The following is a 27,445-nucleotide window of genomic DNA, read 5'->3' as shown; positions in this document are numbered from 1 at the left end:
GAACTTTTTTAAATGGGAAATGCTTTGTACCATGACCTAGCTGTTTGTCATCACTACCTAAAATGCTAGCACTGTATTCTTTTTGCTCTTACTCTTTTGCCACTTCTATTCTTCTTACAATATTTATTGTCAAATCAAAGGAATGTGTGAAGAATTTTCTCTTTAGAAAAATAAAAATTTTCTATTGATGCCGTACTTTACTGTACTCTTAGTGTTTCTGATATCATAGTTTCTTTGTTCTCCTTCACTATTTTTCTTACACAGTAAGTGCATTACTCTTTCTGCTCCCCACCCCAATACTGAATGAAGGTATTCTTGGACTCTTTGGCTCCTGGGAAGGCAGTAGTTGAGTCTCCAGTACATTCACTCCTTTCCTGTCTCGTATCTTTCCTAGGTTCAGGAGTCTTTGCAGGGCATGGGAAGCAGTGCTGACAGCTGTGACAGCGAGACAACTGTGACATCGCACAGTGAGGAACAGAAGACACCGATAGCCAAGGAACTGCCATGTTTTGATAAGTTTGAGGAGGAGGAGGAAGATGAGGATGAGGAGGATTATGACGATGATGAAGAGGATATTATCTCTCAAGTAGAGAGACGAAAGGTAGGGGCATCTTCTGATAGCAGAAGGAGAGAAGACAGAAAAATGAGTGACTGTAAAACTGAACAAAATCAAGGACAAGAAAGCAAGTCATCTCATATATCAGAGACAGTCCAAGGAGAGGTCAGCTTTAAAGAGGAAGACATTTCCAGTGAGCAAAGAGAATCAGACCTGCTGGAGGAAGGTGGTGTGTTTGAGTTTCCTCAGTATCACACACACCATATCCTCAAGTCGATGCAATGTTTGGAAGGTGGTGGCTCCTCCACATCACCTGTGGACAGAGTCCAGGTCGCCTTGCAAAGAGCTGAGATGAGGATCATCAGCTCACCTGACTCCAAGGCCAGGTGTACTCTGCTTAAGTCAAAAGATCTTCTGAGGAAGCAGAGACTCTGGTTTGCTGAGCCAGGCTATCCTCTAAGGCGGTCTCAGTCTCTCCCAACTGCATTGCTGAATCCAGTGAAAGTGGTGTCCTCTGTGAATGTTCAGTTAACTCCAGGAAAAGAGACTCTCTGCAGTCCTCCTTCTTTCACCTACAAGTACACACAAGTGGAGGAGGACAAGAAAGCAGCATCTGAGAATGACAGAAGTGAGGATGAGGCAGCCTCCAGCCATCCTGTGTGCAAATCCACACTGTTTATTGCACCTTCGTCCTCCAAGAAGGAGGTGCCCCAGGCTGGGCCCAGCAGGCAGTCTGAGGAGCTCAGTCCCACCAGGGTACAGAGCTGCCCCCTGCACACGCCAGCAGCCATGTCCCAATCCACGTGCTCCCTCCATTCCCTCCCCACAGAGTGGCAGGACAGGCCGCTGTGCGAGCACATGAGGACGCTCAGCACACACAGTGTCCCAAGCATCTCCAGCTCTTCCTTCAGTGCCATGCTTTCCCCCTTCAGCTGTCCCTTCTTTCCAAGGCACGGAGTTCCTCATCGTTCTCTTGCCATGAACCCACCCTCCACGGTGGAGATGCAGCTACGCAGGGTCCTACATGACATCAGAAACTCTCTGCAGAACCTCTCACAGGTAAGAGGAAGCCAAGTTTTGCTCCTGGACCAAGGGGCTCCTTATTTTATCCCTACCAAACCAAGGTGATAACCTGAATATTCCTTTGTGTAGTTCACCAGATCAGGGAAAAAACCTCATATTTTGCTCAGGTCTGATTTGCTACTGTTTTAGGAGCTTCTGTTTAAAGAGGCAAGTTTAAAGTGTTCAGAGGTGGGAGTTTTAGTTTAGACATTAGGAAAAAGCTTTTCACCCAGAGGGTGGTTGGGCACTGAAACAGGCTCCCCAGGGAAGTCACAGCTCCAAGCCTGATGGAGTTGAAGAAGCATTTGGATAATGGTCTCAGGAACACTGGTGTGACTCTTGGGGTTGTCCTGTGCAGGGTCAGGAGTTGGACTTTGATGACCCTTCCCAGCCAATATATTCTATGATTCTATGATCATCTTTTCAATGCTCCACTTTTTTTCACATTTAATGTTTTCTTGTTGCAGTTGACCCAGACTTATTTTTTTTCCAGTATTTTTTATTTTTTAGCTTTTATGGATATTCTTGGATGGAAGGGAGGAACGGTGTACTCTTTATCAGCTATTATTTTGTTTTAAGTCGAGAATAATTAGGTTTAGATTTAAAAATGCGCATTTATAGAATCACAGAATGGTCTGGTCAATCCTTTGATTACTCTTCCCTTTGACATACTTCTCATCCAGCTGTTAAAAATGTATTTTTTTCCTTACAAGTCACAAAGCTTCAATAATGATGTCAGTGATTGATCTCTGTATGTTTCTGTGCTTTTTCACGCCAGTCTTTTTCACTTACAACTCTGGAGCTAGCCAACATGTTTTTGATACCATCAGTCTTTTATTAAGAATTGACTTTGTCAGTGCATGTGAAATTTTGTCCATCTCATCACTCAGAGAAGAAATGCTTGAGAATGCAAGCATGTAAATTTTGCCAATTCCTGTTGCACCTTCTGCTCCTCCTCTCCTGATTGCCAGCTGTTCCTCCTCTGCCATCTTGGTTTTGCTGTTTTCTTAGGTAGTGATCCAACTTAGGATCCTGAAAGCTCCTGCAGGAGGCTGTGTGGGCAAAGCAGTTACAGACTCTGCTCATTTATGTATGAATATGTGAATACTATTCAGTTGTAAACCTAAAACTTCTGTGCATTTAACCCAAGAGCAAACATGCACCTGGCTGCACCATATTGCAGTTGGGAGGCTGTAGTGAGCTTTTGGGCCCTGTTATTTTATTAACTTTGCAACTTGTCAAAAAGTGAGTCCAGTCTTCCTTTGGTTCTGTCAGCTGGCTTCTCAGAGCAAGATTTGGTGCTGTGACCAGCTCTGCAGCAGAAAGCTGTGGTCACCTGTGTTTTAAGTCAACCATTGCTCAAGGTGGTGCTCATGGTGTGCCTGGGACAAAGTGTTGGCAGAACTTAACCTTCTGTAGAAAATTCTCCCATGTGTACCAACTGCAGCCTTGATCTGTGTAAGTGTGCTCAGTACTTCCACCACACACACCATGCTAACTAAAACTGCTGGAAAAGAAACCTCAGTATTACATCCAGAACTCAATCTGGTTCAGTCAAAAAACACCAAATAAAAAGGGCATTGTTCTGCTTCCAGCATATTTTGTCTAAACTAGTTTCATTTGGGGGGCTTGGTCCTTCTCACAGCAGAGATTGGTATGAAAATGTATTCCCTGCTTTTTCCTGCAGTAGAGATGTCTTTTGGCACATAGCATACTCAATGGCTAAAGAAAAAGCTGAGATGTTTAAATATTTGATTCTGATTTTTAAGAAGGAATAAGGAGAAGTAGATAAGTTGCTGATAGAACAGGGAAGAGAGAAAGCTGACAGAGGAAAAATAAACCCATCCCCGTGATGTGATCATGTTGGAGCAAAACTTCTCTACATGAATGAACATGCTTCAGATTTTCCATGGCATATCAAGAGTCCTTTGAATTCTTTCAAAATTATATTGGAGAAGCTGTCTTTTTCATGTTTGAGAAGGTAAACATTTTAGCTGTTTCCACTGTTCTTTGTTGTGCTGTGTCTGTACATGTAACAAACCCCTGGATTTTATCTTTTTGCTCCATATGTTGTTGCAGCATGCAAATAGAAGTTCTTCAGCAATCTTGTTTTCATGAGAGATCATTAGCAAGCTGGGGTCTTTGGATGTAGGCAACAAAGTGATATTAAAAACCAAAATGAACAAAAATTCCCCAAACGAAGAACTGAAGAAAATCCCATGACAAATTTGACTATAATCACAATTTCAGAATGAGACACAATTTGATTTGCTCAGTTCTGGTTTTGGAATTGCTCCTTTTATCATTAGCTGAGACAATTGAGACTACTAAATTTTCAAGCATGAAATGCTTTGTGCAGAAAAAGTTAGTTTTTATTTCTACTCACTGTGTCAGAAAGGATTAATTTGGCTTTTCACCAGCAGCACACTTGCATTGCTGAGCTTTGGTGCACGTGTCAGTTAAGAAGTGGTGCTGCCGTTTGGTAAGGTTGCCTGTTTGTAACACAGTATTTCCATGGATTGCAGAAATCTCAATGCCAGAAAGGTTGTGTTTCAACAGGAGTGTCTGTGCATTTGAGAGGATGCCATTCCCATTTCAAACTGTTTGTTTCTTCCCCCTAGTACCCAGTGATGAGGGGTCAGGATCTTTCAGCTGCCACTGGTTACACTACTCAGAGATCATCCATTCTACCTCTCTACGAAGTAAGTGACCCTGTTTATGGAATGGTGCTGAGTCAAAATAAAATACAAAGAAACATCCTAAATGTGTCACAGATTGTGCTAACTTTGAGCAGTTCCTTTTCTTTGTTCTCAAGAGAGAGCTTCCTGCAAATAATGTTAAAAATGAATTAATCTAAATACACTTTCATGTGTTTGCTTGCATGATACAGCTGAAAACGCTGTTTTCGTGAGTCATTGTGAAGGCACAACATGCAGCTTCCATCATATGCTGAGGTTGCTGAGGTGCTGTTAACTCAAAGGGCTCATCTGAGCAGAGGCGGTTACAGGATCCAAACTTACTTTTATTCATTTTCCCATGTAATTCATTACTATGTTTTTATTTCCTCAGAATACTTTCCAGGAGCTGCAAGTGGTGAGGAGAAATCTAAATTTATTCAGAACCCAAATGATGGATTTGGAATTGACTATGTTGCGTCAACAGACGACAGTTTATCAGCATATGACAGAGGATGAAAGGTAAAATGATCTTTTTTAAAAAACGAAAAAAGAGATATGCCAGAGTACTATCAGAAAATGTGTTACTGCCCTTGAAATCAGCAAGGAATCTATTAGTTTCAATTTGAACTGGGTTGGAGATGGGTTTTTGCCAAAATCTTATTTACTCTTTTCTTTATACATCTTCCTTCTAGAGTTTTTTACTCTTTGTTTCTTCCGTTCCCTATTTCTCACTCATTTTTTTTTTCCTGCATCCTTTCTTCAAAGTGATTCTACAGCTGCAGATTTTAAGGGCTGTTATCATAGTATATTTGAACATAGGATATTGCAGGGGGAAAAGTCTTAAAGATTTGATTTTAGATGACTCCTATCTTTGTAGGTGTAAATAAAGAATGTGCACTGTAGCATTCAGATGCTTTTTCAACTTGCAGTGGCTACTCAGCAGGCTACAGATGGCATTCATATTTTGGCTCCATGTGGTTGTGTAGAAGCAGATCTGGAAAAATTTTTAAAACTGATTATATGTTTTGTTTAGTTGAATCAGCTCTTGGCCTATCACTTTAAAAGTAAACATGTTTGAAATCAGTTGGCCACCTTAACCAGTGGCTTCCTGGCCAAAATGTAGCTGTGAGTGCTGGGGAATCTATAACCACACAGAAGTAACATGTGATTACTGCATTACTCTGTGTCGCTTGTTCTTATCAGTTTTAAATTGCATTTAATTAGATATATGTAGAAATACTGTTTTCCTCTGCATTTAAAGCTAAAATTTTTGGAGAATGTTCCATGGTACACTATGTTGTTTTGTTTTTTCTGTGGACTGATACATATTTTCTATAAATGGAAAGACTTCTGTGCTGTATAGGCATTCAGCTAACTTTTCTGTGTTCTGCTTTGAATTCCCTTGTATGAAGTCCTTTACTTGTGGCACTGTCCTGCTCAGTCACCTCTTTGCAGCTGGGTGCAGTGACTGCTTTTGTTCTTTTTGTGATGGCCTCACCACAGATTCGAAGCTGATCAGCTGCAGAGCCTGAGGAAGTCTGTCCGCATGGAGCTGCAGGAGCTGGAGATGCAGTTGGAAGAACGCCTGCTTGCCTTGGAAGACCAGCTCAGAAGTCTGCACATGTCTTCACCTTACAGGCCTCAGACACACATAGTAAGTATTAGTTTTGCAGCAGCATCATCTGTTTTCTCAATGTCATGTTCATCACAGAATCGAAGAATAGTTTGGGTTGGAAGGGACCTTTAAAGATCATCTAGTCCAACCCTCCTGCAATGAGCAGGGACAAATAATAACTCATGGCTGTTAAAACTCTTGGAGTGGGATGGAATCTTGGGAATCTAATGATGCCGTGTGTGTTATCAGGGTTCATATTTTTTCATTTTCAGTCAGTATTTCATCTTGGGGAAAAGGTGTGTGACTTTCTTGGTGTTAATACATATCAATACAAACCTTGTGGGCTTTTCAGGCTGGGAAAGGCAGATCTCTTCTGTCTGTTCTTTCTTTTTCCTCTTCATGACCCTGAATTTTCACAGTTTTGGTAGCTACGGCTTATGTCTAAAATCCTTGAGGAGGGTGATGGGCTTTCTGGAGTTCTCCCACACTGATTTTTTTGAGAGATGAGGGCAGAGATGAAGCATTCACAGAAGTGTTTCTGTCCCAAGAAACAGTGTGCTTTCTCTCTAGCTTTGCCAATCCATGGGGGGGGGGGGGGGGGGGGGACCCAAAACGAAAAACAACCCCCCCACCCAAAACAACAAAAAAAAAAAAAGGGGGGGGGGGGGAAATCCCATTGTCATGATTGTCATGAGTTTTTTCCTCCATTGCCTTTTGTAGCTCCTTCAGATGAGCACATGACTCCCTGACAAACAGTGGGAGAAGCTCTGCTCCCACAAGCACTCCCCAAAAGCACAAGAAGGGGGGTAAAAGGCATTTGTCTGTGTTTGTTAGTGACATGGCAACATACTTATTTTTCACTCAGCAGACGACTATTCCTCTCTTTTTCTGCTGCAATTCTGTCATCAGCCAAACAAAAGAATCACAGACAAAAAGTATCATATGTTCTTCCTGGGTTTCATTTCTCTTTCTTAGCCAATCCTCTTCTGTAGAAGCAGAACAGGCACAGGCCACATCTTCCTCTTCATTATTTTGTCATGGAAAAAAATTGAAACCCAAGAACAGGAAAATATGGTGTTACTGTGATCTCAAGCAGAACTTGCATTCTTTGAGCCTTGTAAATATCTTTCTGTTTGTAAATCCTTTTATAGAAGAGGGCCAGCTTTAAAAATGACTGAAATAAACTTTCTCCAACCAGCTCCACTTCCTGTTTCCAACTTTCTGAGTTTTACAGAAAGTTGTCTGAGATGCAGCATGTTTATATACCAGCTTCTGAGAGCTCTAAAAAAGTCCTAAGTGCATTAACTTGACTTAATTTTTCAGGGTATGTATGGAAGCAGAAGTGCTGATAATCTGTCGTGTCCTTCTCCACTGAACGTCATTGAACCAGTAAGTAATCGTTGGACACTCTGTGTTTTACTATGAAAAGAACCAGGAAGGCTTTACTTTAAAATAGGTTGCAGGAGATTAATTTGAGATATAACTTTAGAAATACTTTGCTCCTTTAAATAGCTTTGTTGAAAACAGCTGCAATTTTCCTTAAGCAAATTTAACTATAGGAGTAAGTGGCTGCAGAGTCTTGTTAGCTTTTAAGAGGAATATGTAGAAGTGAGATGGTTTTTCATTTAGTTGATACAAATGGTGGTACTACCTCATGAATTTTCTAGGGTTTTTTTTTTTTTATATTCCCGTGCATTTTCTTCTATTGAAAATAAGAAGCTCAAAAACTGCAGAAAGGAAAAAAAACAAAAAAATGAAAATCAAGCCCTTACATATGTCTCTGTCAATGGCTCTGGCAAGATGTATCCATATCGCAAAAGTTGGTGACTTGGGGAAGAGCCACAATTTTTATTTATGTTGGCTTTTAAAAGGCACATTCCTTTTCATGATCCTCTTTGTTGCAGTCATAAAGGGAAAGGAAATATTTATTTTATAGCTGTATTTTTTACATGGAGGGAATGAGTAAGTGGTTAAATAAATAGCAAGAAAACATAGTTATGTCTGTATGTGACTTTTCTGTATGCTTATTGGCTTCTTTTCTCAATCCTTAGGTCTCTGAGCTTATTCGAGAGCAGTCATTTCTGAAGTCTGAACTGGGTTTAGGACTGGGAGAGCTTGGACTGGAAACTCTCCCAGCAGAGGGTACAGAGTCGATATTCTCCCATGGAAACTCGGATTCCTCTTCAGTGTGCTCTGGTCACACAGGTAGAAAAGCTAAGAGTCAAAGCAAGAAGTACCGAGCCTCTGTTGCCTTAACACCAGCTGCCCCAGTGAGAGCAGGCACTGGGCAGCCCGTGGAAAGCTCTGAGGAGCTTGCAGACTCCAAGCCAGAGGTGGAGCACAAACTTGAAAAAGTCCCTCTCGTGCCTTCAGTTGATGAAATCCACAGAGCAGTGGAGCAGGAGGAGCTGCAACAAGTCATACGGGAGGTGAGGAAGGAGGGGCTTGAACTGGGGTGCTTGAACTGGGTTTGCTGGAACCTGAAGACAAGGCTGGCTGTAACTCCTGTCCACCAAGGTGTTCTCTTCCCTCTGCAGCCAGGGCTCCATGCTGTTCCTGTGCTTTGTCTGAAGGCTCAGAACAGGTCACTAGGGGCTGGAGCCACAGCTCTGTTTATGTGCAAAGCAGTGGATGGGTTTTCGGTGCTGGTGGCTAGCGTGTGAATTAATAGCTAAGTATGGCTGGGAAAGAACTTGCTGTCTCTACTACTTGGTTAAGCAGCAGTATTTCAGATTCCCAAGTGAAAATTTCTGTCATGTTTGCTTGCTAAAATGCTAAACTGGAGTTCATTTGAGTGGTGAAGTAATGTTTCTGAAACAATGCTGTAGTAAATGTTAAGCATACTTTCCCAGTCCCTGTACCTGAACCACTAAGAACTATAGGAATGTAAGTGAAACAAGCTGAAGGCAGGTGGGAAGTTATTATAGAGTTTAAGAGTGGTCTTGGACCAATCCTACTGGACTAGTTTTATTGGCAGTCAATGAAAATGAGGAGTGCTTGGTTATTTTTCCTGTGGGCCAGGTTAAGAAACATGGCTAAAACAATGTGTTTTGTTAGTGGCATGACAGAAAAGCTCTCTGGCAAGTAATGTAAATGGAGATAGGAAGCCAAAGAAACTACTTATTCTGAAAAGAAGTGCCTGTGAAAAAGTGAAGCAAGCTTTGCTCTGAATACAGAAATGGGAGTTGAGAACTTGTGGATTTTATTCTCTCTTTTTCACAAGAGAGGGGCCACTTAGCCTTTAGCCGAGGGTCATTAGACCTTTACCCTTTAGCTTGTCCCTGGAAGCTTCTGTATGGCTGTTCTCTGCCATAGACCACTGAAAACTAGGTAAGATGTCATGCTTAGAGATGTACAACAGGCCAGGCTGTAATGCTGTGGTACCTTCCAGGTCTGCTTGTGTTGAGGCTGTGGATAATTGGAACCAGCCTTACCTTAGCGGATAAAATTCAGGCTACTCATCAGAAGACTTGCATATGAGATATTTAGTACACTGTGCTTCTGATTCTGCAGTGAAGCCAGGATGTGGCCTTTGTATCCAGGCTGTCTGTAAAAATCTATGTGTCAGCGCACTGGTGTCATGGTGGAGGGTTGCTAAAGAAGAAACTGAGATAAGAAGGAGAACTGTGATTGTAAAGTACTGCAAAAGCAGCAGAGACAAAAGAAAAAAAAAAGTGAGCTGAAGGCAAAGGGCAATTATTTCAGTCAATATTTTTTCTGAGGTTAGCCTCTGTGAAAGTTCCTCTTTAGCTTCATTAGTTGATAGCAAATAAAGATGTGTACTCTTTGCACAGAGATTGTTATTTGGGTTGTGTGGCACTGAGGACATTGTAATGCTGAAAAAATCCACACTGAACTAAGAGGCTACTATTCAAAGATGAGTAGTCAGCAAACAGCTGAGCTTGACTCACTTTGTGAATATTTGAGCACACAGAGAGATTGTCCCTCAGTTTAACTTCATTGGCAATGGTTTCTGGATCAATCCAAGAGTCTCAGCATGAGGAGTTTTGCAGGGGAGAGTAGAGATGCATTGGCTCAAAGCACCTGGTAGTTTTTGCAGAGCCAGAACATGTTAATAAACACATATCAGGAAATTCTCTATTATTTAATAGGAGTTAAAACAGAGCATAATTTGAAATAATGCTTTGCTTAAATAGCCCTGTTGTTAGCAAAGGAATTCCAGTTTCATTGTCAAAAGAAAGAAATCTGGTAGGATGCATTCTTGATGTATGCACTCACAAATATTAAACCCTTCCTTATTCCTCCCATTCTCTGTAGCTGCGTGACCTTGTGTAGGGAAGAGAGAGGCCAGGCAGTGGGTGTGATATGCCTGGGTGGGCTGTAATGCATGTGAACTTTGACCTATAACTATTTGTTCCATGAAAAATCCCATGGTGTTAGCTTTTGGCATTAATGGACTAACTCCCACGGAAAACCATTCAGCAACATAAAGTGTTAAAATAGCAAACAGTAGCTCTCTTGATGAAATACAGCCTGGCCTCCACAGGATTATCACATGAAGTACTTACTGCCTGACTTGTGTGAGTCACAGTGTCACTAGGAGGGCCACCAGGCCCTCTCACTCTGCTCTTCTCCAGTTTAAAAGATGTGCTGGTTTAAAGATCTCTCTGCTTAAGTGCAATGGAAGTTTTGATTTTGCTAATAGTTCTTCATTATAAATGACATTTAATGAAGTTACACTTTAGGGAAATGTATGATTTTCCTGTCAACATCTGCTTTAAAAGGCTCTAATGAATCTTAATGGGACAGAGATGGTCTGGCAGATAATCATCCCTTTTCTATTTTCCATTCAAATCCATGTTAGCTCAACATCCCTCAGAATGTCTGTTGGTTGTTCACGTGTGCAGGTGTTGTGTTCCTCATCTTACCCTCTTGAGCATAAAATGTCACCAGCTGCTGCCATGAAGAAGTGGCATGGAAAAAAAACAGAGTAGGAACAATTCCTTTAGTTATAGAAAATGTACTTCAAGATCAGAAGTATAAGCACTATGAAAAGCCTTGTTCCCATTTTTCATTAGTAGGTGATGAACACCAATCTCCAGATTTGCCACAGTGGCACACTTCACTCTCAATCAGTTCTTTATTTAGCAGCAACATAATATTGCAGTAATGGTAATTCTTTTCTTGGAAGAAAAGTCGTTGGTTTACTGTTGCTAAGCTATCTATGAGTGTGATACTGTGTTTTCAGTGCAACACTGAGTATTGGTGTTATATCAACGTAGTAAATATAGCATAAACGAGTGGTTCTCTCGTTTTTCAAATGATCAATTTTTCATTCACTTGCTAAAAATAATTGATGGAGCATTCATTGACTGCTTTTCTGTCTTTTGTACAGAGGAAGCCTTGGCAGTGGGCTGTGCCCTCTGCAGAGCAAATAGAAAGTGCACCTTGCCCTAAATCATTTATAATGAAAAAGGCAAATATTGGCCATTGGTCACGACACACGTGTGGTGCTGAGTCACCGCAGGAGTCGGTGCTGAGCTCACCACACAGCAGTGACCTTGTTGGGTCTGGAGGGGGGAGGAGGCAGAGCCTGCGCAAAGAGGTGGTGGAGGGTGGCCTTGTTGTTGTCCAGACAGGAAGGTGAGAAGCAGAGGGCTCAAATAATCAAGGTCAAGCCAGAAGCTGTTGGAAGAGCTGAGAATAGAACAGGAGCTGCTTCGCTTCCAGTCTCTACTTTGTTACAAGACTGTCTGTCATACTAGATCATTTACTTGCTAATTTGGGAAAATTTTATGAGCTTTTTTTGGAAAGTGAGGTTTATTTTTGTCTATCTCTTGAGGGAATGTACAGACTGACTGTTTTGTAGCATACTCACAGACCTGCCCCATGAAATACTGAAGAAGAAAGGTGGAGAGAGCACTGGGGGCTCTCTTATACCTGCTGGACAGTTGGGGTGCTGTGTGCCGTTTTCCCTGTGCCTACATTTCTAAATCCCAAAGCCCTTGCTATGCTGACAGTGGTTCTGAAGCTTTGTACATCAGTGTGTGCATCAGCATAGACATCCTCTGGGCTTTCAGCTGTTGGTGAAACAGGCCCTATTGCACAATGGCTTTCCTTTTGTCTGTTAATCAGCAAACAACCCAACTGGAAACCTGTTTCCCAATAATTTTATAGTCTGAATTTCTGCTTGATGCAAAGTAGTAATGAAACGAGGAACTTTGCCACTAATGGTTTGGGGATTGAATTGCCTGCCAAAGAGAACAAGGGATAAATAACCTGTTGCTAATGCTGCTGCCACCCTTCTGACGTTGTTGCTTAATCCTTTTGACGCACCAGGAAAAGGGGAGACTAACATGAAAAAGAAAAATATGTTGCTTAACTGGGATGCTGAATGCTTCTGAGTGTGACCCTGGGCAGGCTTTGGCTCTTACCCCCCTGCACCTTCTCACAGTTGTTGTCCTCCCATGTCCTTAGAACTGCATCTGATTTGTCCCTCCTGAAGACCATCCAAAAAAATAAGTTGGTGCCAAAAATTTCTTGTACTTGCAAGAAGTCCATATGGGGGTTTTTTGTCCTGCCCTGCTCCTTTCCAGCATAATATGCTCATGTAAAACCATGTTTTTACTCCTTTTCTCCTTTGTTTTCTTTACTCTAGCCATCAATGTTCTGCTCTTTTTTTTGTTGTAGCCACAGCCACACTCACAGGCCTGCTACTAGAAACTCCTAGGTGTGTTTTATATAAAACTTAATGGATAAATGCTTTGTCACAATCCTGTGAAAAATACCCTTCACTGACATAGATTAAAACCCAGGTAGTCCATTGATGGTGTGAGCAACTGCTGAAATTCTGACTTTCCTGCTGAAAGTATGTAATAAGGATTTGTCTCCTTTTTAATTATTTGAAAACACCTCATGTTCATGGACTTGGACTTGTTCGACTGTGTAATTCATTTGTGAAGGAGATCAGTCCTGCCTTCTTTTTCAAGAGAATTACAACTTGTTAAAAAGTAGTGCATTTGGGATGCTTTTGATGTATATATCCTGAAATGTTTTTTTCCAGAGCTTTACATAGTTGAAATGCATTCTTTTCTTATCATAAAACCAGATATCCTAAGTGTAAAACATAAATATATTTACCATCTGGAAATATAGAACTAGTTTAGTTTTCATTTACACAGTCTGCAAGAACTTCAAAATTACAGTTATTTTTCCGTTCTTCTAATGTTTTTCCACTCACTGTTTTGAAAGTTGACTTTTTGGTGGTGAATGTTGGTAGTGTCAGACATACCTGCAAGATTATTTAGTTTTATCCATTGGTTATATAAATTACTAATCTTAAAACTGGCTAATCCCTTGCAGATCAAGGAATCTATTGTCGGTGAAATAAGAAGAGAAATAGTAAGTGGATTGTTAGCAGCTGTATCACCCCAAAGCAGATCTGCAACTGCAAAACAAGATACACAGCCATGAAACTGGTACTACAGGTAATCTTTGGGGATCTGCTAGAACCAGATTTTATTTTTATTTTAATTGTGTTAAATATCATTGCTAACTTAAACCTTGCCTTGTTTGCATTTTGCCCTTGAAACATAAGTGATCGAAATTGAAATTCATTAAATACAGAGAATACTAATAATCCTGGATAGATTTGGAAAATCAGCTGGTTTGTAGTTTGGCCTGTTCTACTGTCACTTTTCATAGAGTGGTCCTTGATTTTTAGTTTCAGTGTGTTCTGTAATGACTTTTTACGAGAGTGCATCATGCAAGAGGATTTCTGCAGCTTGCCTGTCTTAGATATGAGTAGTATCAAGATACATACTTTAACATAACAAACAGACTTCCAAAAATCTAATTTAGATCTTCATCTTCCTTTTTTTTTTCTTCTAAGGTTGGGTGTAGTTGGAAGTGCTATGGGATTCCGCTTTGGGCAGCACCCACTGGCGAAAGCGTCAAGTTGGTTTTGCTTCAGGAAGTGTTAAAGCTGCTGAGATGGGCTACTGTGTTTGGCGCTTGGTTCTCCAGTGTGGACCTTTCCTTGAGTTCATCTGTAAGGACTTAGACACTTTAACATTACTTTCCTTAAAGCATCAGCAAAATTGTGTCATTCTGAAAGGTTTTGTATTTATTTGTATGTCCCTGTTGTAAATTTTTATGTAGCTAATTTCTTTGTCTAATGATGCATCATGAAACTTGAAGATTTCCAGACATAACCAATTTATAAATAACACGTATACATTCAGCCTAGCTTTTTTTTTTAAAAATAGAAAAACCCCCACAACACCCTTCCCAAAACACTGACCTCTGTGAGGTATTTATTGTGCAATAACTGATCCACTTTAAGAGCTTGAAATAACCAATAATGGTTTCCACTGCTGTTACTTAGTGCCACTTCAAAAGAAGGAAACAATCCTGTTACACAAATTGCTGTTAATTCTTGGGGCGGTTACTATTAGCAGAGTGGTAGAATGACATGAGGTTACTCTTAAAACTACTTAAAGTTCTGACACTGAAAGTCTTATCTTTGTGTAGAAGACAACTTTTAACTAATTTTATTTGCTTCCTTACTGTTTGCTCATCCCTTTATAGGAAAGTGCCTTATTTAAGCACTGGGGTGGGTTTTTTTTGGTGTTGACTACTCGCAGTCATACCAAGAGAAGTTCTGCTTCGTATTAACCAAAATGCAATAGAAATACTATCTTCTGAAAGCAATTAGGATTTGCAACTCTGAACGCATGAATGACCTTGCTTATATTATGGAGAAAAAGGAAAAAATCTCTTTTCCTTCTCCATCCCTCACAGAGTGTATTTTCAGTCAGCCTGGTGAATATCCGATTGTTCCAATGGAGAAAATTGGAAGTCATTGGAGTTTTTATGTGGTCACATAGACTTTTAGTGGATACGTAATATCCCTTTTGGCTGCGCTTGAACTCTCTTTACTCCTTTGCCTTTTCCATCTACTAAAACTCTTTACACTATGTCAAGGTCTTTAATCAAAAATAGTTTCAAATATTACAATATTATATGAAAAAGTTTATAAAATTTTAAATTGTGTTAGGAAGACACACAAGGGCTGATTTCTTTAAAAAAGTGTATATTAAACCAATAAAATATTTATTTTGCCTATAATTTGTGTCAGTGTTTTGTTTTGTGCGTGGTTTACTCTTAAACAAAATAAAAGTAAGATGGATTTGATCAAACAGTACACAGAATGGGGAACAGCAGGAAAGCTCATGACTTGGCTTTCCAAAAACCTTCAGATATTCAGGGACCCTGAAATGCCAGAGCGGTGTTGGCACTTAAAACCACTCTTAAAGTTGTTGGCTTCTGTTGCTGGTCCAAGAAATTGGTTGATCTTGACCTCTCATCACAGTTTGTCCCTGTAAGTAGAGGCAGGCCTTTCTTGAATACCTTATTCTGCACATTGAGAAGCTGAAATACAAGCTCTGGCAGCACTGACGGGTGGCAATCCATACAAGGTGGTAAGTTGCAGTAGATTTCTGCCTTGCTTTGCAGCTTGCATGAGCACACAGCTCCATTCCAGAACACCACAGGGGAACAGCCAGCCACACCCACATGCCTGCAGCCTTCCTATGCAAATGCACAAACCCAAAACCTTCTTACCCTTTCTCAACCTGCTTCCCCTGCCTCCCAGCCAGATCAATTAACACGCTTGACCACTTATGTAAGTCCTGTGCTTTTGAGCTCCTCAAAGCAGCTTTCTAAGAAAGGTGACAACTGCAGCTCTCAGGGAGTGGTGGAGGAAAGCACTTCAGGAGGCGGTGGCAGTCCAGCTGTAGCTGCCAGCTGCATCTTCCATGGAGACAGCAGTCTGACTTCCTGGTGCTCCACCAAGAAAAGTCACTTGGTAACATCCCAGTGTATCTGAGGTTCATCTTGTAGCTTGTAAGAACATTTGATCTCAGCAGTGCAAATCCTAGTGTTTAATATATCCTGAGAAATGAAAAATACTGCCCAATTTTCATCCAACTGATGGAAGTCAGATTTATGAGGTTTGGCTATAATTTAAAATAAAGGCATTTCAAACTGACATTTCTAAAAACTTTACTAAAATTAATGGATATAAAAGTATCTGTTTTTTCATAATCTGGGTAACAGATTTTTTGCCATTCTTAAAGACACTTACAGCTAATATTTTCTGAGTGACACTTATATGTAGGAACACCTATAAACTGTTTTTAAAAATTATTTTAGTGCATATGAGCAACTGGAAGCCATTGTGCAGCAGGAAAGTCATGACATAGTGTCCCTCACAGAAATGTGCTGGGATGGCCTGGGGGACTGGAGTGCTGCAATGACCGTCATAAGCTCCTCAGAAGGGACGGGCAAGGAAGCAGAGGCAGCAGGGTGGCTCTGTACATTAGGGAGTGTTTATTCTATGCAGAGCCAAGAAGAGTGACAATCAGGTTGTGCCTGTGGGTGAAAATTGGGAAGGGAAGACCAGCAAGGCAAAAACCCTGGTGGGAGTCTGTTACAGACCCCCCAACCAGGATGAGGCAGCAGATGAACTACTCAATAAGCGCCTGGCTGATGTTTCACAATCGTTGGGCCATGTTCTTGTGGGAGGCTTTAACTTGCCAGATGTCTCCTGGAAACTCCAGCAGAGGAGAGGAGTCAGTCCTGGAGTGTGCAGAAGAGAACTTTCTGACACAACTGGTAAGTAAGGCTAAAAGGGATGGTGCCCCACTAGATCTTTTACGAACAAAGAAAGGCTGGTGGGAGATGCTGTGTTCAAGACAGCCTTCAAACACAGAACCACGAAATGATAGTTTCTGATTCTTGGTGAAATAAGAAGAGGGATTAACAAAACCTCTACCTTGGACTTCTAGAGGGCAGTCTTTGGCCTGTTCAGGACACTGGTTCAGAGAGGCCCTTGGGAATCAGTCCTTGATAACTAAGGGGTCCAGCAAGGCTGGATATACTTTAAGACGGAAATCTTAAAGACACAGGAGCAGGCCATCGCCATGTGCTGAAAGAAGAGCTGGTGGGGAAGAAGACTGGCCTGGCTGAACAGGGAGCTTTCACTGGAACTCAGGACAAAAGAATGACTGGAAAAAGGAGCGAGCAATGCAGAAGAGCACAAGGATGTCATTAGGTTATGTAGAAACAAAAATTATAAGGCTAGAGCTCAGCTAGAACCCAATCTGGCCACTGCTGTGAGAGATACTAAAAAGTGTTTTTAAGAGTACATTAACCACAAGAGGCAGAACGATGAAAAGCTCCATCATTTATTGGACATGGGGGTTAAAATTGTCACCAAGGATGAAGAACAGGCTGAGGTACTTAACACCTTCTTTCCCTCAGTCTCTAAGAGACAGACCCATGCAATCCAGGAGGAAGTATTTAGAGACCTTTTGTGCCAAGTAAACACTCATAAGTCTGTAGAACCAGTTGGGATTCACTTGAGGGTACTGAGGGAGCTGGCAGAAGAGCTTGCTAAGCTACCCTCCATCATTTTTCATCAGTTCTGGTTAACCATAAAAAACCCAGCTAGAGACTGCCCAATGTGACACCCACGTACAAGAAGTGTTGGAAGGAGAATCCTGGGAAGTAGAGGTGTGTCAGCCTGACCTCAGTGCCAGAGAAGGTTATGGATCAGATTAACATGAGTTCAATCTCATGACACATAGTAGACAACCCAGCACGGATTTAGGAAAGGTAGGTCCTGCTTAGGTCCTTTTACGACCAGGCAGCCTGCCTAGGTGGATGAGGGAAAGACTGTGGATGTAGTCAGCCTCTGATACTGCTTCCCTCAGCATTCTCCTGAAGAAACTGGTGGTCCACGACTTGGACAGGACTCTTTGCTGGGTTAAAAACTGGCTGTGTGGCTGGGCCCAGGGAGTGGTGATGAATGGTGCTACATCAAGTTGGTGGATTCTCTGATTTTGTGATTCTAATATAAAGTCAAGGGCTGTGTTTTTGAAACCCTGACAGCTTGCTGGGTATGTTACAGCAACACCCTTGTTAGTATAAAGACAGACTGATCTTTAGCCTGCTGCAGAGGAATACATGCCTATAGCACAGCTCAAATCAGAGGTTTGCGGGCCTTGAAGAGTTTTTGATTAGGATTTTTTTTTTTAAGGTAAGCATTTTTCTAGCCCTTCTGTTAGAGTGAAAAGCTACAAAAGTTACCTCTGCTGAAATGTGGAGGCATCTCAGCCTTCAGCAGCTAGGGGCAATAGCAGGAAAGGTAGGAGCAGCCCCCACATCATTTGGGCTAGTGCTGTGATGCCTGTGAGGCACAGCTGCAGCTCACCCACAGCACAGTGTCCGAGAACTGGAAAGGAAAGGACTGAGGAAGGCCCTGGAGCCAGCTGCAGGAAGGAGGAGAGGCTCCTGCTGGTAGTTTCTGCAATGTTGTCTGGAGACAGAACTCAAAGTGGACCTGCCACTGCCAAATGAACTGATATGTTCTTGAAGCTCTTTCAGGTACTTTTGCTGACCATGACCTCCATAGAGGGAAGGCTGCCTTGTATCTCTTGCTTTTTCTAAAATTGTGGTGTGCAGGCCCTTGGCAGCCTGCCTTTAGTAGGCAAGTGATGCCCAAGATGCTCTCTGCTGAGCATTTCCACAGCATTGGTTTGCTCTGATTGCTGTGTCCTTTAAAGTGACAGCATGGAGTGTTGCTGATGCAGTCCAGCCACTGGGGACTGCTCTGCTGAGCGTGGAGGGGCAGCGTTTGTACTGCCCTTCGGTTTGCTGTGCTGCTGGGCAGACAGCTCTCACTGCAAATACAGCATGTATTGACATTTACATTGTTATACCACAGATAAATCTGTTTGAATGAAACTGGCCACAAGAAGATACTGATTAGGGGAGAGGGAACCGGAGCCCAGTTTGGAAACTGAAGTAATTCATGGCTAACAGCATAAAACAAAGCCTAAACTACTGGAAACATATTCTTTTGGAGGATTTTTTTCATAGGAAACAAAGCCAAAACTATGAAACTTGGATGATGTCATAAAACAGAAATATTGGTAGCTGATGGCTTTAGTCCAATGCAACACTTTCACCTGAATTAACATGATAATGTAAGAATGATACATGATTTGATTTTCAGGAAAGCCAAGAAACTCATTAACTTGACATAAAGGAAATTTCATTTTTCATATGTGATTTTAGATGTGATGGTAGTCTTTCATTTTCATGTCATAAAATAGAAATGCACAATATTGTTATGAGAGTTCTAACAATAGAAGACAAGGCAATTAAAAAAAAAAGAAAATCACTTGATATCTCCTTATATCTTATATATTTTGTAATTCTGCATAGATGCTTGCTGAATGATGGTAAATACATACATTAATACAATACATATCTTTTTCTTTTTTGGTCAGTGCAAAAGGAGAAATCCTGGACAACAGCTGAGTAATGAAATGGTAGCAATGAGAGAGCAGTATGATGTAAAGCCAGAATTGCATCAATGAGTGAGTAGCATTTCTGCTCGCTGTGCAATCTGTAAGTTGAGGCAGCCCTTGGCTCCTGCCTTGTCCCTACTCATGGAGTAGTCCCATTCCTGCTACTCCCAACACCTGTAGAGGATATAACAATTGTGCCCCAGCCACCTTGTCCAGGTCACCAAAAGCCAGATCCTGTCCTCCAGGTGTGTCTCAGTCCCTCAGTTGCAGAGGCTGCAGGCAGGACCTTGAGGATTGTTGCGATACCTTTTGGTTTACCATGTTCTCAGAGTGGGAGGAGGAGGCAAGAAAGAAGGAACATCTGAAGAGTCTCAAATTCAAAAATGAGGATTTTAAGGACATGTTCTGAAATTGGCATACTGAGCTTTTTTTGGGTAATTGGTGACTTTTTATGTTCTGCCAGGGAATGTGTGTTTGCACAGAAGTTTTCAAACTCAGATTCTGAAACTGTGGAAGTTCATTCCTTGGTTTATCTTCTACATGTTCTATATTTTACCTTTTGTTTAAAAAAATTACAGTAACAACTGAATTTTATATTTCAGTTTTTTAATTCAGTGATACAGTCAGTCAACTTTTGCATTAAAGATTTAATATGGAAATAACATAAAATAATTCTGTTCTGAAACCTATGTACATTACACAGTTCTGTTTATTGAAAGATGTATTAGATTTACTCTATTCTTGGTAAGGAAGCAAATTGTAGCATCTCTTCCTGCTGAAATACCCTCCTAAAACCAGTACCAGAGTTTTGCTTTCTGCACCATTGAAATGTAGGCCATTTTAGGCAAGAATCTTTTTGCTGTCTACTCAGGTCATGTCCCATTAATCCAGCTCATTTCCTATGTCTTGGATGTGTGTATTCTATTGATAGTAGAGGATAGGATCTAGCAGTAAATGTTTGTACATTACTTCAAAGTGTGGAGAGCTGTGAATTTCAGAGGAAGACTGGAATAGACAGTTTAAAGTTCTTCTGTGCTCAGATAAAGTAACTTTAAACTGACTCTGATCAAAACCATACTGCTGAGGAATTATTATCTTAACAAAAGAGCTTGTATAAATAGAAATATCTGTATCTTTTTACTTATCTAGGCTTTATATATCCACATATATAGTTAGTACATAAACAAGTCCAAACCTGATATTCTGTGGATAAGAACTGGTGATGGAAATTTGGGTTAGGCTGTTTCCAGGACAACAGCTCTCACTGAATGTCCCACTGGCTCTGTCACTGCTTAGATAGACTTTCTGTTCTTCTTCTTGACCTGCCTGTGGCAGCACTTGGTACTCATGAGGCAGATGAGATCTACTCTTCATTCTTCCACCCTTGCAGATTTTAAATTCTTTGCATTTTGTATATATAAATAGCAGACTGTGTTTCCAGCAGCTCAGTGGGAGTCACCCTGTTTGCAAAGCTATCTTGAAAGGAAAATTTCAGTGTCATTTTGAATATGTAATATTTTATTCTTGGAAGGCCTCTATCTGATTTTAGCACCTATGAGTGAGGGACAGTGCGGAGCCCCAAAGGAAAAACCTGTCCAGGAACAGGTATGTTGTGCACAGCAGAGGCCATGTCCAGAGTTTATGCTTTCTCCCTCTCTTTCTGCTCATGGCCAACACTAAGAGCTGTGAAACTGATGCCTCTGTCTGGGCAAAGGCAGGGAAGAAGCTGTTTGTCTGTTTGTCAGTTTGTTCGAAAAAGGCAGAAATAAGGGGCACATTGAGGCCCTTTTGGCTGTAGCAGAAAGCCAACGTGCTCTGCAGTGTTTCTGATGCTGCTGGGGCTGCCCAGCAATATGCTGAGGACATGCTGCTGTGAGGAGAGGGGTCAGCTGGAGAGCCCAGAGAGAGCACAGATCAACATATCTTTGTAAAATCACTCCCATATCAGTGGCTACAATGGGGATTAAAGTTGTGTCTAAGAGACACACTGGAAGAATTCCCACTTTTAAGCTGAGCCCTTGCTCTGCAAAGGCAACCTGTGGGATCAGGGTACTGTAACTTAGTGCTTCTCTGCATCGGCACTGGTGAATTTAGGAGCTAAAGCCTTAAGCAGGTTTGTTTTACAATGAACTCCAGCTCTCCTCTCCTCTCCTCTCAAGAGTGATGCTGCAGTAACCTCTGACCACACCAGAGGAGCTGAAGCAGATCAGAGCCACAACAAAAACTGTGCAAAGAGAGTGCGGGACAGACACCCTTGAATTGCCATCCCAGAAGCCTTGTCTTTGTCTGGAAACAAGATATAAACCTTAACTAGGACAGCAGGGGAAATAGCTCAAGCAGGAACTATGCCATGAGTGCTTCCATAGGTCATCCCTACAGCAGGATATTTTGAAAGGCAGTGCTTCATACAAGAACATAGCGAATGACGTAAGAAATAAAGATCTTGGACAGTTATTAATATTATTTTTCATTCCATTATAGCTTTAGCTGAATCATGAAGGCATCTGAAACTGAAATTGTGGGGAGTGCACTAAAAACAGAAGACAAAACTACAAGGATGTGTCAGTACTTAAATGTGTTTCAGCTCTTCCCCAGAATATGATGCAGTTTATGGAAAATGCCAGCACACTTTGCCTGGAGACTTCTAATGCTGCAAATTGGTGTAAGAGGGAGCCAAGGTAGGCATCCTGAAATGCTATATCTGAGTGCTCCGTTAGTATGCCTATTATACTATTTTAAAAATACTGTTATTGTATTAGTGCATGTGAAGACTGTTGGGCAGCCAGCTCCAAATAGGCACAGGGAGAAAAGCTGCAGGAAGCAAATAGTTGCACGTCACATTGTTGGGGGGCCTCTCTCCCAGTCCTAGCCAGCCCCATTAAGGATTTGTCCTTGAGTTTTGTTCTGTCCTGCTGTCTGTCACAGTTCAGAAGCTGCCAAAAAGTGGTTTTGTTGGTTTGGGTTTTTTGTAAGGTTGTTGAGCTTTTTTTCATATAAACCATTGATAAAAATGCATTTGAGACATAATTCCTTTGGACAGCAATGTCCAGCAATCTAGAGCTGAAACACAGTTATAATTCTTTGAGCACTTAATATTTTAATAAATTTTTACTCTCTGTATATGGTTTTTAAAATTACTTTATCATAAGAAATGTTAGGCTTTTGCAATGATAATTATAGCTCCTGTAATCAGTAACATATATCAGAATTGCAATTGCACAGTTTAATACATGAAGTTTCATAGACATCTAGAATAGATATTTTATGGAAAACAGTTTTTTTCTAGAGAAACTTGATATTTAAAATATACCATTTATTATTATTTATGGTAGCAATGCATCTGGAAAACATTTTTCTCACTACATCTGGGACTACAAAAACAGACATTATTTTCTTTCAAGTATGAAAATTCAAGAGGAAAGCCACAACTTCAGGTTCCTGCATATGTCCTCCCACATTTGTAACCCTGTATATGTGGGTGTGTATATAACCCTGGTATGTCTGAAGCTGTCATTGAAGCTAATGGCACATCTGCGCATGAAGGACTTGTGAAATTGGCTAATTAGACCGTCCTGGAAACAACTCTCTAACTGTCCTGATGAAAGCAGAGTGTGCCTCTCTTACTTCAGTGCCTTAGTGTTCCTTGTGCCAGCACAACTGCTACAATTGCACTCTTGCTCTACTTGTGAAAGTCTATAAAGCAAATTACGGTTTGTCTCCGTAGGAATACCGACGGCTTAAGAATGGTCAAATGAAACACAGAATATCAGTGTTTTGTGCATCTCATTCATTTGTTGTGATAAATGAAACTAAGCATTTCACTTAAGCACCAAAGATATTCAGGACTCAGACTGAGATCTGGTCTCAGGCCCTGCTTCAAGCAGCTGGTGGGACCAAGTACCTCTCAAAGGCCCGGACGAATCAAACTTTTCTGTGATTTACAAGTCTAAGTTAATGCCACCTAAACTATCAAAAGAAATCAAATCACAAAGTTGCCAGTTACTAGCTGTCAGCTGGAAACCACTGTGGTTCAGAGTAGCTTTGATTTGCACAAGGAGGGGAATTTTGGCCCTCATTGAGAGTCATTTTTGATCATTGAGCCAACTGGATTCTTAAAGTGTATCCTAGCCTCCTAAGCTTTATCAAGCCCATCATAAACCAGCTAGCTTGTGTGCTTGCCTCTGTTCAGAAATGGCCTTGTGTTCCAATAGTGTGTCATGGTTTTAATTTGCAAAAATCAAAGCCAAACAAGTATTTAATGTCTGACTTGCTGGTTTGTTCTCATCCGCAATCCTAGCTCCTTCCCCGCCTCCTCCACTGGCACAGGTGGGAAAGCACTCAGTGACTCAATCAGCTTGTGGTGAACTGTGAAAATCCTCAGTGCTCTCAGTGGCCTGAAAAAAGAACATTTTCAAATTCCTCTGAGTTTTGCAAAGACGTGGGTTAAATCAGTGATTGCTGGGTATTGTTTCACACACTTCTCTTGAATTAACATGAAATGACAAGTGAAAATCAATTATATTCACAAAGGAGTACTATTGATATGATTGACCAAATTATTTTCCTGGTCTTGGAATGAGGCACAGATTTTGTACCTTTAAGTAGGATTTAGCCTCTGAATTTTAGTCATCCAAAAGTGATTTAACTAGTCTGAATCATCTTTCCTTTTCCTAGGGTTAATGGAGAGAAAATGTAATCTTGAGTAAACACTATATCCCACTTCATTGGATACAGTGTTGATGTGCCGAGCATGAGGGAGCCCAGAGAGCTGGCTCCGATGGGAGTGTTCTCAGTATCTGGAGTCACGTGAATGGAGCCCACCAAAAGAAATCACAGTCTAAATCTGCAAACCAGGCCTAAGGTGCAAACCCACCAGAGAAGCGTCATGAACTTGTGGGCAACTCCGTAGCATCATCACCAAAAATCTTTCTGTAAGATTTAGTACAGTCTAAAACTGTAAGATTTAAAAAATATTTGAAATAGCAAAGGGAATTTTTTGATATGGGAAAAGAGGAGAGCAATTCTGGCACACTGTAACAGAGATCGAATTTTGAGTCCACCCCTCCTGCTACCTCCACCCCCAAAATCAGAAAACTTCCTGATTTGTGTTCATCAATAATTAAGAGCCCATCAGCAATACTCAGAGGGAGCTTGCATTGCACTTCTGAGCAGCCAGTTAGTAATATACGGTGGAGAGATCCTCTTTTTCAAATCCCAAGGCTCCAGGCCATGCAATGCTAGTATTGCATTTTCAATTAGCTTCTGAGTGAATGCTTGGCATATGTAGAAGTGAGCTGGTACACAATTAGCTTATTGTTCCTTTCAGCTTTCTGCTGAGAGGATCTGAAGGGCTGCTGAAGAGAGGGGAGAGAGGGGGGAAAAAAAAGCAAGTATCCAAGCCAGTGGCATCTCTGTGGATGTGGAATAAGGGAGTTGCTGGGCTCACGCAGATTCCCGTGCTAAGTCGGGAGTTACAGCTGTTCCTGCGGAGCTCCCAGCCTGGCTGTGGGGACGGCGCCGGGCAGAGGCACAGACACAGGCTCCATCCAGCTCCGGGCTCTCCTCTCATCTGTCTCACCTCAGCACCACGATGGAGCCCAACAGCCCCAAAAAGATACAGTTTGCTGTGCCCCTATTTCAGAGCCAGATAGATCCCGAGGCAGCTGAGCAGGTAAGGAGGATGAGTTTCCTTCACTGTTTGGAGGGACTGGGGTAGGAATGGGGCAAGATGCGGGCGAGAACAAGTGATACTTGAGGCCTAAAGGCTTTTCTAGCTTATGTTAGTGAAGCTGTAGATTAAACGCTCTGGGGGTTATAGCAATGTTCGATATGCTTAAAGAGGGAGGATATGTCCTCTAGCCAGAATAAGGCTTCTTCACCTTGAGTAGGTTTATTAGTGTATGCTTGTTGTGCCTTTTCTGTAACTGCCCTTCTACCCTAATACTTAGATTTCACATGAATACACTCAATGAATACAATCTCAACAAATCAATTCAAGTGTATTATATGTACATACATAGCACAAAGCTGATAATAGGTACCTAAAAAGCAAAGCACAAAGTTGATAATAGGTACCTAACAGAAATACTGGGAAGAAGACATCTTATTTACCTTTCATTTTAACATAAGAAAATACAATTAACGTTTTGCACATTAGTCATCATTTCAGCTACTTCCTGTATTTCTCATGATTTTTAACAGTCATTAAGTAATTTTTACAGTGTTTTACATGCCTGAACAATAAATACATGTGGAAATATGCTGTATTTATGTCCTTGTTGGAATAATGTGTGTACTATTTTAGGTTTTAACTCAGTCCCAAAAGATACACATAATAATACATATAGTGTACTGATATATATATTGAGATATATATATATCAGCACAGACATCTAAAGAGGAAAAATATCTATTTTTGTGTACAGATATGTGTAGACGTTCCTAAAAAAAGGTCACAGGCAGTCTTCTGAGAAAACTGGATAAATCTTAATTAGGTGACCCAGTATATTTCTCTCTGTACAAGTCCTTCTCAACATTTGCTTCTACTTGGGTTTGTCTGATTTTAGATGATATCAGGGGAGTATTATAACCTTGAAAGTTCCATACCATTACCCATGAAATTATTTTTACCTTTAGGATAGTTATCTGGTTTCCTGAATATTTTGAGATTGTGTTTCTTCAAAGGCAGACACCTTTTCCAGAAAACGATGACTTGTGAGTGACCATTGAACACAAAATATTAGAAGGGTGCAGAAATGAATTGTTTTGGGTCCTCATTTTGTCCATAGGCACTTCTGAGCTGTGAGATGTCTGTACCTTACAGAATAGTTCTGCAATGAATTCAAGCAGAATGTGCTCTGGTATTTTTCTGAAATCTGTGAGAACCATAGGATTAGGATTTCCTGGAATTCCCATGGCTTTTGAAATACTGTAGCCTATTTTCTGCCCAGTATTTATGGGCAGTCCTTTTTTTTTTTTTTTTTTTTTTGGTGTTGTGAGTTTGATTCCAAGTGCTATACAGTTTCACTGTGGGTGTGTGATGAAATTAAAATAGTAAATTCTACAGTCAGCTACAGTTACACTAATCTGGAATAAACCCATTAACCCTGATGATGTAATTTTCCATTTACACCTCTGAAAGCAAAATTTGAACCCAGCTAAATACAGATGTTGGCTCAGCAAATAAAAAAGAACAAATGCACTGACATTGAGGTTTCGTGTCAGAATGGTTTCTAGCTTAAATGCTCCTGGTCCCTCTCTTAAATTCAATAGAACATCAGGCCTGGAGGCTTTCATGAAGCAACACAAAGCTTTCAGTGCAAATGTGTGCATTGTAGGAGGGTATTCCAATACCATGCAGTTCAGCCACTGTTAATGGAACAAAAGCAGTTACCCAGATAAACTCTGAAGAATTGTATACAATTCAGGACTATATACTGTATGTAAAATCTGCTGTATTGGAAATACTCTTTTTAACGTCTTAAATACTGGAGTATTTTTAGTTAAAGAACAGTAGTAGCACTCTTGACAACAGTTTAGAAGTTCATTGGAAGGTACACCTGAAAAACTCTGAAATGCACTTGCAAAATATTATTACTTGTGAGAGCTATGGCAGTGCAGGTATTTGCACATACCAGCTCACAAACTGCAACAAGCATCTTCCTGATGCAAAGCTAAATGTCATTATTTTAAGATATGACTGATATTTTTCAGCAATACATAGCCAAAAACTTAAGATGATTACAAATCCTAAAGGTATTTTGGGCAGCTCTCCCCGTGCCTTTGTTCTCCTGGAACAAGCAGCATCATGACCCTGATTGCTGTCAGACCAGACGAGCTGACAGTAAGACAGTGAAGTGCTGCAGTTCTTTAAATAGTTTCCTTTTTAACTTTGCCTGGTCTATACTCTGGAGGACACCAGACAGATTTTTTGCTTTGCTTTGTGTGTGTGGCAACTGATGGGCCCTAATGACTCCCCTTGGTTTACATCTGTTACAGATCAGGAAAAGAAGGCCCACGCCAGCATCACTCGTCATCATGAATGAACACATGCCCCCAGGTGAGTGCTGACATACCTTCTAAACCACTGAACTTGTATACACAGGATTGGCTGCAAACTGCTTTGGTTAACTACATGATTTTAAAAATCCAGCATTAATTTTGTAGCTCTAAATTTCAAACAATGGATCTTAGG

The 27,445-nt window shown here is 41.0% G+C and overlaps 2 protein-coding genes across 2 annotated transcripts in view; both read left to right on the top strand.

Annotated features, from left to right (window-relative positions):
- Positions 1–14,128, top strand: part of ITPRID2 (ITPR interacting domain containing 2) — a 40,162-nt gene extending 26,034 nt beyond the window's left edge. Inside the window, exons 12-19 of the mRNA XM_066189811.1 lie at positions 395–1,615; positions 4,240–4,320; positions 4,688–4,815; positions 5,800–5,950; positions 7,235–7,300; positions 7,963–8,340; positions 13,235–13,359; positions 13,764–14,128. Of these exons, the coding sequence (XP_066045908.1) occupies positions 395–1,615; positions 4,240–4,320; positions 4,688–4,815; positions 5,800–5,950; positions 7,235–7,300; positions 7,963–8,340; positions 13,235–13,345 (2,136 nt within the window). The 3' untranslated portion in view covers positions 13,346–13,359; positions 13,764–14,128. The remainder of the gene's footprint in view (positions 1–394; positions 1,616–4,239; positions 4,321–4,687; positions 4,816–5,799; positions 5,951–7,234; positions 7,301–7,962; positions 8,341–13,234; positions 13,360–13,763) is intronic.
- A 10,461-nt stretch (positions 14,129–24,589) lies between these two features.
- The window catches only part of PPP1R1C (protein phosphatase 1 regulatory inhibitor subunit 1C), a 45,726-nt gene continuing 42,870 nt past the window's right edge, over positions 24,590–27,445 (top strand). Inside the window, 3 exon segments of the mRNA XM_066189810.1 lie at positions 24,590–24,768; positions 24,771–24,922; positions 27,250–27,310. Coding sequence (XP_066045907.1) covers positions 24,669–24,768; positions 24,771–24,922; positions 27,250–27,310 — 313 coding nt within the window. The 5' untranslated portion in view covers positions 24,590–24,668.

This window comes from Chamaea fasciata, unplaced genomic scaffold (genome assembly GCF_029207755.1).
Source record: "Chamaea fasciata isolate MVZ Bird 193981 ecotype frontalis unplaced genomic scaffold, bChaFas1.0.hap1 SCAF_8, whole genome shotgun sequence".
Classification (NCBI taxonomy): Eukaryota; Metazoa; Chordata; class Aves; order Passeriformes; family Sylviidae; genus Chamaea; species Chamaea fasciata.
This window is presented reverse-complemented; position numbering and strand designations above follow the sequence as displayed.